The following is a 13,607-nucleotide window of genomic DNA, read 5'->3' on the forward strand; positions in this document are numbered from 1 at the left end:
GGCATTTCGGGCCTTGTCCTAGGCCCAAAGACACAGACAATCCAGGCCCAATGTGGACCGCCTTGAACAAACATCCCCCGACAACCCGAATGCCAATTAACCCAGTCCTTGCCCTTTTCTCCCCCTCAAAGAATGCCACTTATCTAAAATCCAGAAAAATAGGATGTACTCATTTATTGTTATTCTGCGTTGGTTGAGATTTCAGTCATGATTAATTATTAGAAAGGAATAGAATAGAATGGATTGAAAAAATTAACAAAAAAATGAACTAAATCATAATTCATTTTCATGATAAGTATAATAAAATTCATTAATAGATACTATAAATGTGAGAATCATTACACTTATCAAAAATTTTATGAGTCATGATTCCCAATTCCATGAACTAGATTACCCCTTCCCTTATGTGTGTGGTTCACTATTTTTTTTTTTGTCATCTCATTTTTACTTTTATTTTTTTAATTTATTCTATTTCTTTCTAGTAACTAAACATAAAAGAACACTCCTTGTTAAAGAGCAATGATAAGTTGATAACAACCGACGCATTCTCAATTGGAAAGTTTGAACACGATTGAAGAGATATCAGTTCATTTGAGTGCCGAAATGTTATCCTCAAAGAAATTTGAGAGAAGTGCAGTCGCGGTTAGATGAATGCCTGCACCCCTATGTGGAAACAAGAAGTAACAAGTACCCAATTTGATTTACCATAGAATTTACACCCACCCAACTATTATGAAGCATAATTGTTATATCTGAAGGAAATAATCGAAGGTAAATTTACCACTTACATCCAATAGAAAATTGAACCGATCACACAAATATACGTAGTGTGACTAGCTATTTATGTAGCCTAAAAATGCAGAGGTGCCAGTAACAGTGTAACACCTCTTGTGATATCCAATTACCTATAATGAGACTTTCTAGTATGGTAAAACAGGTATGAAACAATTCCATAAGCAACAACACCTCCATGCTCTTTGAAGTTTCCTCAATCTCACAAGTATTGTTCATGTACCCTAGCACGATTCTCCTCCCACCATAATCTAGCATGCACCTCCCCAAATCTTTCTCGGCTGCACCACACGTGAGAAAATGCTCGGAAATTAATTCTATATGGTTCTCCATCAAAATGAAACAAGTCTACAACAAAAAAATACACTGAAAACCAAGAGAAATAAATTTTTCTAGTGACCAGGTGAAGAACAATCTGAAACCTCAGACCTATAACAGAGATGAAAGGATTTGGGACAACTGTATCGCCAACTCTACAAGGCACGCGTCCAAGTAGATTAGTTTGCCGGAAAAGTAACCTATAACATCAGCATTATAACTTTTTTAAGTATTTAGAAGTCTATATTTAAGTCTTAAGGTTCTTCAACTGAACCAGCCAGAATCTAATGGTGGGTTCTTCTCCTTATGACATATCCTAATAATTTCTTCTATTTCTGATTCCTATCTTTTCCCAACAGTTGGAGGCAAACATACCTGAATCTGACTCGTCTTAGCTCCCTTTTACCACCTGGCAATGCTCTGATAGTTAGATAAACCCCAGGTTCATCCTGCTCGACCCATTCAGTGTCTTGGTCACTGGCATTGCTGATTGATATGTCCCCTGAAGGATCAGCCTCTCTGGAAGAGCTACTTCTCATAGAGGCGTCCATCGATGATGCTTCTGTCTTGGCCGTGCTTATGGTGGAGACTTTAGGGGTTGAGTTGAGACCACCCGATTCATGATGATGGCGGGATTGCATTGAACGATGGTCAAAAGAATCAGACGACGAGTATCCCGTTCCCATCCCTGTTGGACGATTTAGATTACGAGGTAATCGTTCTTTGGTTAGTGGAGGTGTCACAGGGATATCTTCTGCTGATTCCAGTTTTGAGAGCTGTCACAAACCCCAAACCAATAAAATAGACAAAATGAGAACAGCTTCCTTCAGCTGGCAATACTTTTTGGCCCTTGAAAAATAGAGAACGTTAACTGGAAACAATATAAAGATGCCTTGACCTCTTTACGAAGAGAAAAAATTAGTAATGTGAAAATGGCATAACTAGTTAACAAATGCATATAAACATTTACTTGTGTCGCCGTTGCTACTGTGCACAGTGCATTACAAACAAATGGAAGAAATGCTGAGCGATATATGCGCCTCAAGTCTGTGACCATTTATTTGTTTCAAGTAACATGTAGCTTGAAATTACTAGATAGTATTATCCCATGTCTAAAATATACATAAATCCAGAGTTTACCTCATCTTCAGATCTTGGTGGTGTTGGATGAGGGAAAGCATGGAGATTAAGCTTTTGAACGTTGTAAAGTTCCATGACCCTTTCATAGTTCTCTGCCCACCATCTTTGCGCTTGCCATTTGTTATACGTTTCCCGACTGTACATAGAAAATAAGCCAAAATTCCATTCACTACTAGTGCCTCTTCAGTCCTGAATCCTAATGTCATTTTATAACTTATAGCTAAAATATTGCACCGTGTTCAGTCCCAAAAAAAAAAAAAAAATTGCACCATGGCACAAAGCAGCTGCATTTTGGAAAAGCAAGAAAAGTAATAAACTGCTCCCCAACCTCCCCAAGGTTTGCATCTCCTAATTCTGTGCTTTCGAGTTTGTATGGTTGTGGGATAATTATTTCTTTCATTCTTTCATCACGTTAAGAATAAGAGTATTTGTGCCTTAATTACTTCCCCTATGGCACCATTTTTTTTTCTTTGCCAGCTCCCCCACCTCACCCGGTCAACCTTATCATTCATTATTTCATTTAAAATAAATAATTTACTTTTATATCTGGTGCTGCACCCTGGTAAGGCATTTGCTAAGCCTATTTCGGTTTTAGTTAGTCCAGCCTAATAAAAATTGAAAATGATCTCAAAATTTTTTTTAATTATAAATTCTTTAGATTTAACCCTTCAGAGACACAACACTTAACATAGTTGGACCCTGAAACTTCCCGAAATGCAAGCCGAAAATCTAACCCAATCTAATCGTATTAGCTTTTCGACCCGTTAGAAATCGTGTTGTCCAGGATGTGTCATCTTTATGTTTCCCATGTTGCATAAGTGGTTCTTTGGTTCTTTTGATGTTTATGGATCCTCTGAGGTCCATCAATTTTGCTGAAATTTACTTATTAAGAAATGTTTAAATATTTTAACAACAAATTTCATAGAAATTTATGGATCTTTAATCACAGAGGATTCATACATTCTTTTGATAGCTCCAAAACTTCAATTATGACTTTAATGTTTTAATTTATATTTATGTATTTTTTTTTGTTACATGTTACTTGTATTTTTATGTGTTATGCTTGAAATATTTTTAGGTTGGGTTTGAATGCGTGAATTTGAGTTAAAAATTTGAATTTGAAATCTCATATTTGAAATCTTACATTTAAAATTTATATATTTTAAATTCTTTGTTAAGATGATATAAAGAATTTTAAATTATAATATTAAAATCTTTTGTTTGGACATTAAATAAAATTTTAAATTTTATGTTTGAATTTCAAATCAACTTAAAGAATGTTAGTAGCCCAATCCTAATCAAAGTCGGTAGTTTGGACGGCCAGCTTTCACTAAGACCAGACTACTGGTGCCTATTGGGATCGAACGACATACTTTCACTAGGATTGTATTGTAGGCAAAGACTGAAACCCGATGATTGACTTCCACTGAGATCATACTGTCAACAGCGATCAGGGCTTAATTGCCAATACCAACCAGGAGAGGACGTCGTCGCCAATTGGGACTGAAGTTAGGTGATGATAGGGATCGAATGCCTAACTTCTAGTGAGATAAAACAATTAATGCTAACCGAGGCCAGATGATCGACTTCCATAGAGACTAAATCGCCTATGTTGATCGGGATTGAAAGGCTAACTTCTACCAACACCACACCACTATCACCCACCGGGACATGATTGTTGGTAACAAAACGGACAAGACTGTTGGCACTGATTGGGATTGAATAGTTATCTATTCAATCCCGGTCATCCCCTCCACTATGATCCCGTTCGGTGTCAGCGGTCCGGTCCAGGTAGAAGTTGTCCTTCTAATCCTAGTTGTCACCTGTACTCTAGTCTTGGTCACCATTAGTCTGATCTTAGTGGAAATTGATCGTCTGATCCCAACCATTGCCTGCACTTCAATCCCAAATGGTGTCGGCTGTCCGGTCCTAATGGAAGTCAGACGTCTAGTCTTGTTAAGCGCCTGCACTCAGGTCTTGGTCGGTGATGGCCGTTCGATCCTAACCAGCGTAAGTGGTCTAATCTCGATCTCATCGATTGTGTAGTATTGGTGGAAGTTGGTTATCCAATCCCGATTGTCTCCTATAATCTAATCGTAATCGACATCGAAGGTTCGGTCTTGGTCATCGAATGTGATGTGGTGTCGGTGGAAGTCAGTCATTTGGTCTTGATAGTTGCCTGCACTTTGGTCTCAATAAAAGTTGATCGTTTAGTCTCGGTCATTGCCTACACTCCGATCTTAGTTAGCACCGATCGTCCGATCTTGGTTGAAGTTAGCCATCTATTCTTGATCCATTGCCTGCACTCTTGTCCCAATCGGTGCCAATGGTTCAGTCTCGGTGAAAGTTGGTCGTTCAATCCTAGTCATCGCCTTCACTTCTGTCTTAGTCCATGACGACGGTGGTGGTCCAGTGCTTATGAAAGTTGGCCTTCCAGTCCTTGTTATCACTACACTCTAGTTTCGATTGGCGCCAGCCGTCCAATCTTAATCGAAGTAATCTATTCAATCTTGATAGCTCCCTATAGTTCAGTCCCGGTCGACACCGACAGTACGATGCTAGTGGAACTTGGCACTTTGTCCTAATCATTGCCTGCACTCCAATCTTGGTCAACACTAGCCGTTCAATCCAGGTCAACGTCGGCCATTCGATTCCAATTGTTGCCTGCACTTCTGTCTCGGTTGGCACTAGCTGTCCTTTCTTAATGAACGTCAACCATTTGATCTCAGTCTTCACCTGCACTTTGGCCCTAGTTGGTGCCAACATTATGGTCTTTGTTGGTAGGGGTGTTCACGGGATGAGACAAGATCAAAACAACCCCATCCCGTGTCCCATCTTAGAAAAAAGATTGGGACTAAATTTAATATCGTGTCCCATTCTGTCCCGAAAGTTATCCCGTCCTGTTAGGAGTCAGGACGGGATCGGGACATGATCGAGACGTCACGCCGTCCCGATAAATGAGATAATATCAGAGAAAGATTTAGATAATAATGTTTATTAAAATTTTAAATTATATAGTTTATTAAGTTTAAAATCAAAACAACACAAGTACATAAATCACAACAATTTAAAGTTAATTATTAAATTATATTAATTACAACTACATATTATAATAGCAAATATAAGTGATCTTTATACTATAAAAGTAGCAACAGATAAGTCAAGCACAATATCAAATCATTGTTTTTCTACTTTAGTGGAGATGTACTAAGCTAATTACTCTTTTGAAAATAAAGTGAGAAATACATTATAAATAAAAGTTATTAAATAGATAGATATAAGAATAAATTATATTAATATAATTAATATATTATAAAGAAAGATATCTCAATGTTTAATCTATGTCATTAAAATTACCAATATAAAAAAAACTTTAGCTTTAAATAAGAATTGCAAGTATTGAAATTATAATTGATATAATTAATATAAGTATAAATTATATTAATATTATTAATATATTTAAAATAAAAAAAATATATATAATATTTGGGAGGGGACGGGACGTCCCAATGGTAATCTTGTATCCCATCCCGTCCAGAACCCCTTTCCTATCCCATCCTATAAAATCCCATCTCGATTATTTTTAGACCAGGACAAGACCCGTCCCGATATGATTGGGACAATATCGGGCCAATGAAAACGAATTCAAGCTGAACACCCCTACTTGTTGGTGCTGACGGTCCAGCTCTAGTTGGTGCTGACAATCCAATCCATGTGTGCTGCCGTTGGTTTAGTCTCAATGGAAGTTTATCATCTAATCTCGGTTGGTGTCGACTGTCTAGTCTCAGTTGGAGGGTACAAGCCAATCCTGGTTGACGGTGGCAACGGTTTGGTCCTTGTCTCTACTAGCAATCTGGTCCTATTTGATGCTACCAATTGGCCGGTCAAATTACAAAGAGATTGATATAGGATTTGAAATAATAGGGGTTTAGAAAGGATTTCAAATTACAAGGAGATTGAAATAAAACTTGAATTTGAATTTGGGTCAAATCCAAATCTATACATTTTTAATTATCCAAACAATAAATTTGACTTAAATCTAAATTTAAATGCAAATCATCATGTATCCAAATATAACATTAAGAAGTTTTTTAACACTGTTGTCAATAATGGTGAGCCACTCAAGTGGGTACCTTTTGACAAAGTATGCTCAAGTGCATAATTGCAAATTTGTCGGTGCAAGGAATAAAGCAGTTCTAAGGCCAACATTTGACCTAGGCTTGGGGTTTGCCTGAGCAATCAAAACAAGGTGGGTCCAGAATTAATTAATATTAACCATATCACTAAACGCATCTAAACATGAAATGATTTCGATGATGAATAGGATTTAAATATGGCTAAAAATCGTCAATCTGTGTCCATATTGTAAGGGATTGCACCACAAGTGACCCAGTAGGACCAACAACAAATGCAAACTCTGTGAGCTTCAATTATACAATAAGTTAAAAGAAAAACAATAAAGATTTGGCAACAACTCTCTTTTAACCTATGTTTCTCAATCTCTGTTTGTGCCCACCAAGTAAGAGTTCACTTTTGTCATGTATAAAGTTTCTGAGTGGAAGATGATGACGGCATTCCCCAGCAAATTGCACATAAAAAGACAAATACTAAAATTAAAGCTTTTTGTACAATATAATCAACTAATTCTAGGCAGATTAAGTATAAAAATAGTAGCTAGCCACATACAACAATTATCAAGAGCAGAATCTATTTAAAAATTTGATTAAAAAATTTTACATTTGAAGTTTGAAGTAAAAATTAAGAAAGGTAAATCAAACAAATAAAATAATAGACATTTTTTCGTCATAGAAGTTTTAGAGATCTGTCTTTTTATTTCTTGGTTTAGTTTATACAAAAGTTTCTGTCATGACGAGAACACAAGACAAGGATTTCCTCCCACCAGACAACAAAGATCAGGTTAAGAGACGTAACAAAATCAATAATGGCCCACCACCGCTAAACAAGCCACAGTAAGCTCTCCTTTTGAACCTTCTTTTATTGCTTTATGGGAAGGGCGTGAAATTACAAGGGAATGGGGTCCCCTACTTAATCCTTTCATGCTTATGGAATAGGATTTGGACTTCGGATGCTATAGCAAAATGGCCATACTACTTTGTTTAAGGAAAAGAGAAAGTCTTAAAGAATTTTCACTTCGTAAAGAGATGTCAATTGACTCAATCCAATGATTTACATATTGATACATTACTAACTGTTTGTATTTTGATTATCTTGTGACATTACTCCAACAAAATGGGCTGTGAATGGCCAGGCGTAAATCATTACTTACACTACAGCATGATAAAGAAAAAAAATAATGTTTTTTCTAGAATTACTTTTAGATATTCCAATAAAAATGTAGACTTTATAATATTCTCATAATATTATAATATGTGTATAATTTTTATAAATAAGTATATTATTTTTAATAAATTATACATTCATCATGTTTCAATATTAATAATCATACATGATTGTTTTTTTGTTTCAGTATGAGTGTTTAAACATTTGACCATTACCCTAATTTTACCTGCCACAGGTAGCCCCAAGTGGCTACAAGTGATGTGATATTTTAAAATAAAGAATTTTATCTCGTCTATAATGACATCACATTACTTAATATGACAATCAACCATATATTGGCTTATAATAAAAAATACAGTTGAAGCCTTTTAGTTGTTAGTTTATATTTTTTTTCACTCATATCTTCTCTTCCCACTAATGTAGAGAGTATCCTATAAAAAGATATTTTATATTGGGTATAAAAAAAAAAGTTATTTTATACTAGTGATTTTGTTTTACTCCAAATCATGAACTCCCTTAATTTTTTAAACACTTTCATCTGCACATTAATGTTTTCTTAGACATTATATAAAGTCACACATCCAAGCACATTAACCTGTGACAACTGACAAGTGTTGGCGCATCGAGGTTTTATGGTGTAACAAAAGGTCAATAAATGTATGGTTTCCATTAAAACACCAAAACCTCAGTTCCACGTGGTTTTTTATGGTTTTCAACGGAACTAAACATGCCAAATTTAACATCTAAGAGGTGTTATTTCTCTGAATTTATTTATAAGTACTTTCAACATATTTTATTATAATTAATGAACATTTTAAAATTTATTAATCATGTCTAAAAATTCAATAAATTTTTAACTTCATTCTTATTAAATATATATACTTTAACTACATATGAGCTCTTTTTAACATTTAATGGAAGTTAAAAGAAAAAAAAATTGTGATGAAAATTTATTGATATAACTTATAAATAGGACTAAAAAAAATATTTTCTCTCTTCCCTATAAAAAAAGAGTGTGATAAAACAGATGATGATTAAAAATTAAAAAAACTTGCAAATTATAATTACAATTGTTTGACTATAAGTAATAAAAAAGAGCATCCTTTACATCTTTTATTAAGTTATTTAATAAGTATAATTCAGGAGCATTGTTTTTATTCGAAAACATCGAACAAAATATTGTTTAACCTATCATTTGCTTATTCAAAGAATTGCCTCTGTTTGATGATAAATATTGATATCAATATATAGTTCTTAATATTTTCTTGATTTTAATATTCTTTATCTATTTTTATAAAAAAAATTTACTATTAATATGCAATGACAATATATGTATTTATATTGGTTGGTCAACATTAAATATTATACATTTACACTAACAATCATACTGGAGTTATTTGAAGTTGATGGGGTTAAATAGGTTCACCCTCCTCAATGCGGTTAGATCTAGTCAGGATAACTCCTTAGGGGTCATGTCCTAAGGAAACAAGTCCATGATGAGCAGATGTAGGAATAATGGGAACAGATTTATTTTTTAAAATACTATGGTTTTAAAAAGTTAATTTGTTTTATCATTTCATACATCATACATTGAGTTTTTTAAGTGTTTTTCAGACATAATTAATGTTTTTTCTTAGATAAATTTAGTTTCGTATTTATACGAACCACTAATCCTAAATCAAGGATAACCTAAGAACTTGGCTGTCCATGTATCAGTAATGATGTGAGACAAATTGACAGTTCACCGGAGGAAAAGGCACTCATTGTCATTATCATCACATCACTATTTGCTTGATGCTGTAGGATCCAATTCCAAATGCCCACCTTGACCAAAACTGTCACGAACAGTCGCCGTCCGATCAAAACTCAAAACGGCACCTAAAGAAATAATACGACGCCCAGTGTCCCCGCAAGAGAAGTAATTGGAGGCGTACCTGAACCTGATTCGCTTCAAATCATTCCCTCCGCTCGGAAGTGATACAAAGGTGATTAATACGCCGGGCTCCACCTGCGCCACCCACTCCTTAGGTTCGTTCTCTTCGACGAACAGCACCACCGGCTCTACCCGCCGTCCGCTGGAAGAGTTCGGCGTTCCCTCCCCACTCGAAATCCCCTTCAGTCTCGCTTCCATCTCCTTCCCCCATGCCCTCGTCGTTGTCGAGCTTGAACTCGCTGTTCTCCGGTAGGACCATCGGAACCGATCCGACTCCACGTCTGACTCATTGCTTCCCCGGAATCGATTCTGTGTCTGTGGTCCGGTGCAGGGGGCGCAATGCTTGTAAGCTCCAGATGCCTTCAACGCCATATCCTTGAGCTAAACGAAACATGGAGATTTGAATTTGATACTTCAATCTGACGAAGCTTCTAATCGGAACTACAGAAGAAGAATTAGGTACCTGAGAAGTGAGGGATTTGGCACCTTGACTCTTTGCGGCGCTTGAGTTGGTAGAATCGGATTCATCGGGCTGATTCAGTGACTCATGCCCGAGTTTCTTCGGACGAGCTATGCACGTAAGCATTTCTGCTGCTCAATCAAGTTCGTCAATCCCTGCAAAATTTAACTCGTGGAAATAAAACTCAGATTTGAGTCTAGCCAATTACTATGGTTCCACATTGCGAAATCGTATGGAAGAAGTACCTCAAAATTGAAATAGAGCGAATTCTAAAAGCCGCAAGCCAGGACACCAATTGGAAGCCAAGATGAGGATGAAATTAAAGAGGATCAGGTGCTTGGATAATGAACTCGCGAAAATCGAGGCTCCAGGAGCAGGCGACACGAGCTTCAAACTTCAATTCCTAAAGCAAAGAATCTCTGGCAAAAAAAGAAAACATACTGCATATCAAAATAAAATTAAAAAAAAAAGTGGAGGGAGATCGACTTTTGAATAATTGGAGGCCAAGGAAAAGGCAAATGGAAAGGACAGAGGTACCATCTGGTCGGAGATCATGGCGGATTCTGATGGCAAATATGCTAAAATGCCTGGTGATGGCTTGAGACTGTAGTGTGAGAGCCTCGGTGAGCTGTTTCATTTTTCGTCTCAACGAACTGCGTGGCGTGTACTGTATTTCTTTTCCTTTTGTGTTACCCCTTACCGGAAGTTAACCGGTTATTGGACCTCCGCGAAGCTTTGGATGCTCGTTTGCCGAATGGTGAAGCAAGTGAAAGAGTAATTCTACCACTTATTGTGATTGGGCTTGGCCCATTGACTGTACCTATTGATCCAATTCAGGCCCAATACACCTCGGGTCTGAGCGGAGAGCCATCAATTAGGGTCGAGTCCATAAGGCCGTTCTTTTTAGGCCTGAAAAAATTGAAGGTCAGGCCCCTATTTTAGTTTTTGAAAAAGTAAATCAAATTTAAAAAGACTCGAAAATAAAAAGGCCAGCCCTTTAAGCCTTAATATATTTTTAAAAAAAACCATAAAAAACTAAAAAAGTAAAAAAAAAAAAAAGTAAGCAAGACGCGTACCACATAAGCAAATTTCTCAACACTTGTCCAAACTCCAAACATACACGATGCACACGACTAAATGAGTAAGCAAGATTAATTTCAAGTTCATCATATCCTACTTCAAATATGTATTTTATGCAAATATCAAAAATTCAAATGTTGCTTGATGTAAATAAGGTGAACGCTGATCTTGTCATTCAAGAGATAGCTACGAGAATGAAAGAGAAGTTTAACATGTATTGGACTGATTATAGTGTCATCCTTACACTTGGTGTGATTTTTGATCCACGATGAAAATTTAATATGATACAATATTTTTACTTAAAGATTGACCCCATTACTTGCCATGAGAAGGTTGCCGACATCAAGAGCAAGTTAAATTTTATTTTTCATGAATATTTAAATATGGGGACATTATCTACTGGTGTGGGAGGTGAATCAAGTTCTAAAACTTCAACTATTACAATAAAACGTGCGTCTCACACTGCAAATATTTCAACATCATTAGCGACCACTTTTGATTATACATTTGATGTAAATTTTAAATACTTTATCAATTAATATTGTTTTACTTTATTAGTATTTAAGTTATATTTTTTTAATTATTTGGAAATTATAATGCAGGATTATCAAGATATCTATATGAGTATAGATGATTTTTTTTGGACAAGTCTGAATTAGAGAATTATCTAGACGAACCAATACTTAAGCCTCATAACTGGAAAGATTTAGATGTATTGAATTGGTGGAGGAACAACCAACATCGATTTTCAATTCTTTCAAGGATGGCTGCAGATATTCTTAGTGTCCTAATCACTACTGTGGCTAGTGAATCAACTTTTAGTATTAGTTCACGTGTTTTGACAAAGTATTGGAGTTCTCTTCTTTCAGATAATGTTTAGGTTTGTCTTCTTCCAGATAATGTTGAAGCTATCATTTGTACTCGTTATTAGTTACATGGTTTTGAGTTGAAGGGCAACTTATTATTATTTACTTACTTTGAATATTTTTCATTTTTTAAATACCTTAAAATTATAATTTTGGTTTATTGTTTATTGCAAATAATGAGGATGAAGAAGGAAGATATGAAAAGCTTAATATATTTGCCATTCATGAGGATCCATAAGGAGAAGGATCAAATACTATTAATGTTGATGGTGATGAAAATCATCAAGATTTAGCTGATGATACTACCAACATGTAATTGATGTCAGAGTTGATTTTGGGATTTTTTTTATCAAACTTAAAATTTTTGTTGTGTGAATTAATGTTATTTTATTTTCTTAGACTTAATGTGATATGTAATAAATTTGTTAGGATTTTAAATATATTTTTTAAAATTTTTAAATTGAAAAATAAAAAAATAATTAGGGTCGAGGCTTCGAGGTTCAGCCCTTCAGCCTTGAGGGCTAGGGCCAGATTACTAAAAATAGAGCCCTGAGATATAATCAAGCTTAAAAGGGCCAACCCGTTTAGGCCTTGGCTAAGCCTTAAAGGGCCAGCCCTTTAGAATCGGGCTGGCTCTAATTGACACCTCTAAGCGAACCTAAGCTTAATTGATATGTCTAAGAAACTCAATTTTAATTGAAAAAGTAGAATCAATTTATCTTGAAATTGTAAATTCAAATCCTGAAATATGTGAATTAATAAATATATCAAAGACATCTTTGAAGTATTCATGAGTCTGTTGTTAATAATACCTTAAGGTCATGTTTGTTTATTAGAACGAAATTGAATGGATTGTTTTGAAAAAATAAAGATAAAAATAAGAGAGAAAATTAATCATTTAGCCCCTGTAGTTTTAATCCAGTTATAATTCAATCCTTAAATTTTGACTCGGTTGTAAATCAATCTCTGAACTTTGCATCTTGTAATTTAGTCTATGAAATTTTGACCTCTTAAATATTGGTCTTTAAATTTAAAAAAATAAAATTATTAAAAATATTTTAAAATTTATTACTAATATCTTAAATTACTAAGTCATTTTAATATTTATAAATATTAAAAGTTTAAAATATTTTTAATTTTTTAATTTTATTTTTAAAAAATATAGGAACCAATATTTAAGATGTTAAAATTTTAGAAACTAAATTATAAGACGCAAAGTTCGGGGACTGTTTTATAATCGAGTCAAAATTTCAGGGATTGAGTTATAACTGAGTCAAAATTACAAGGACTAAATGATTAGTTTTTTCAAAATAAGATAATCAAAAGAAATAGATAAAGTCATTCATAAAGGGGAGGAATAATTTAGTTCATGGGATTGAAAATCATGATTCATGAAATTTTTGAAGGGTGTGATGATTCTCACATTTTTTAATATATATTAATGAATTTTATTATGCTTAATATGGGGGGAATGGTGATTTAGTTTATTTTTGTCTCAATTTTTTTAATAATTTCTATTTTATTTTATTCTAGTAAGCAAATGCGACCTAAGTTTTTTAGGATGTTAGGTTATGGAATATAAAAAGTGTCTTAAAATTACTACTCCCTTCATTTGTTATTATAGAATACTCCTTCCTTTTTTATTTATAAAAAAAAAAACTGCATTATACAATTTAAGAAAATTACTTAACTATATTAATTGTGTCCGAAAATAAAA

General features: G+C 34.5%; 1 protein-coding gene across 2 annotated transcripts; it reads right to left on the reverse strand.

Moving 5' to 3' along the window:
- Positions 1-730: 730 nt before the first annotated feature.
- LOC129292635 (protein Brevis radix-like 4) lies at positions 731-10,587 on the reverse strand. 2 transcript variants are annotated; one of them, XM_054930223.1, is made up of 7 exons: positions 10,482-10,587; positions 10,190-10,363; positions 9,948-10,099; positions 9,492-9,865; positions 2,251-2,386; positions 1,486-1,886; positions 731-1,073 (listed from the first exon to the last, which is right to left on the reverse strand). In XM_054930223.1, the coding sequence occupies exons 3-7, from the start codon at positions 10,068-10,070 to the stop codon at positions 995-997; spliced, it is 1,113 nt and encodes a 370-aa protein (XP_054786198.1). In that variant the 5' UTR covers positions 10,071-10,099; positions 10,190-10,363; positions 10,482-10,587; the 3' UTR covers positions 731-994. The 2 variants fall into 2 exon arrangements, with proteins under 2 accessions (XP_054786198.1, XP_054786197.1); XM_054930222.1 differs by having other exon boundaries at positions 9,486-9,865.
- Between the last annotated feature and the right edge of the window lie 3,020 nt (positions 10,588-13,607).

This window comes from Prosopis cineraria, unplaced genomic scaffold (genome assembly GCF_029017545.1).
Source record: "Prosopis cineraria cultivar Desert tree isolate PC_DT_omini unplaced genomic scaffold, ASM2901754v1 PC14, whole genome shotgun sequence".
In the NCBI taxonomy this organism is placed as follows: domain Eukaryota; kingdom Viridiplantae; phylum Streptophyta; class Magnoliopsida; order Fabales; family Fabaceae; genus Prosopis; species Prosopis cineraria.

What these genes read in the sequence shown, in the direction of transcription:
- LOC129292635 (XM_054930222.1), bottom strand. Translation starts at nt 10,070, where the DNA reads ATGCTTACGTGCATAGCTCGTCCGAAGAAACTCGGGCATGAGTCACTG. An exon ending in CCAAATCCCTCACTTCTCAG is followed by an intron (nt 9,866 to 9,947) that starts GTACCTAATTCT and finishes TGTTTCGTTTAG; the next exon opens with CTCAAGGATATGGCGTTGAA. An exon ending in CACCAAGATCTGAAGATGAG is followed by an intron (nt 1,887 to 2,250) that starts GTAAACTCTGGA and finishes GGTTTGTGACAG; the next exon opens with CTCTCAAAACTGGAATCAGC.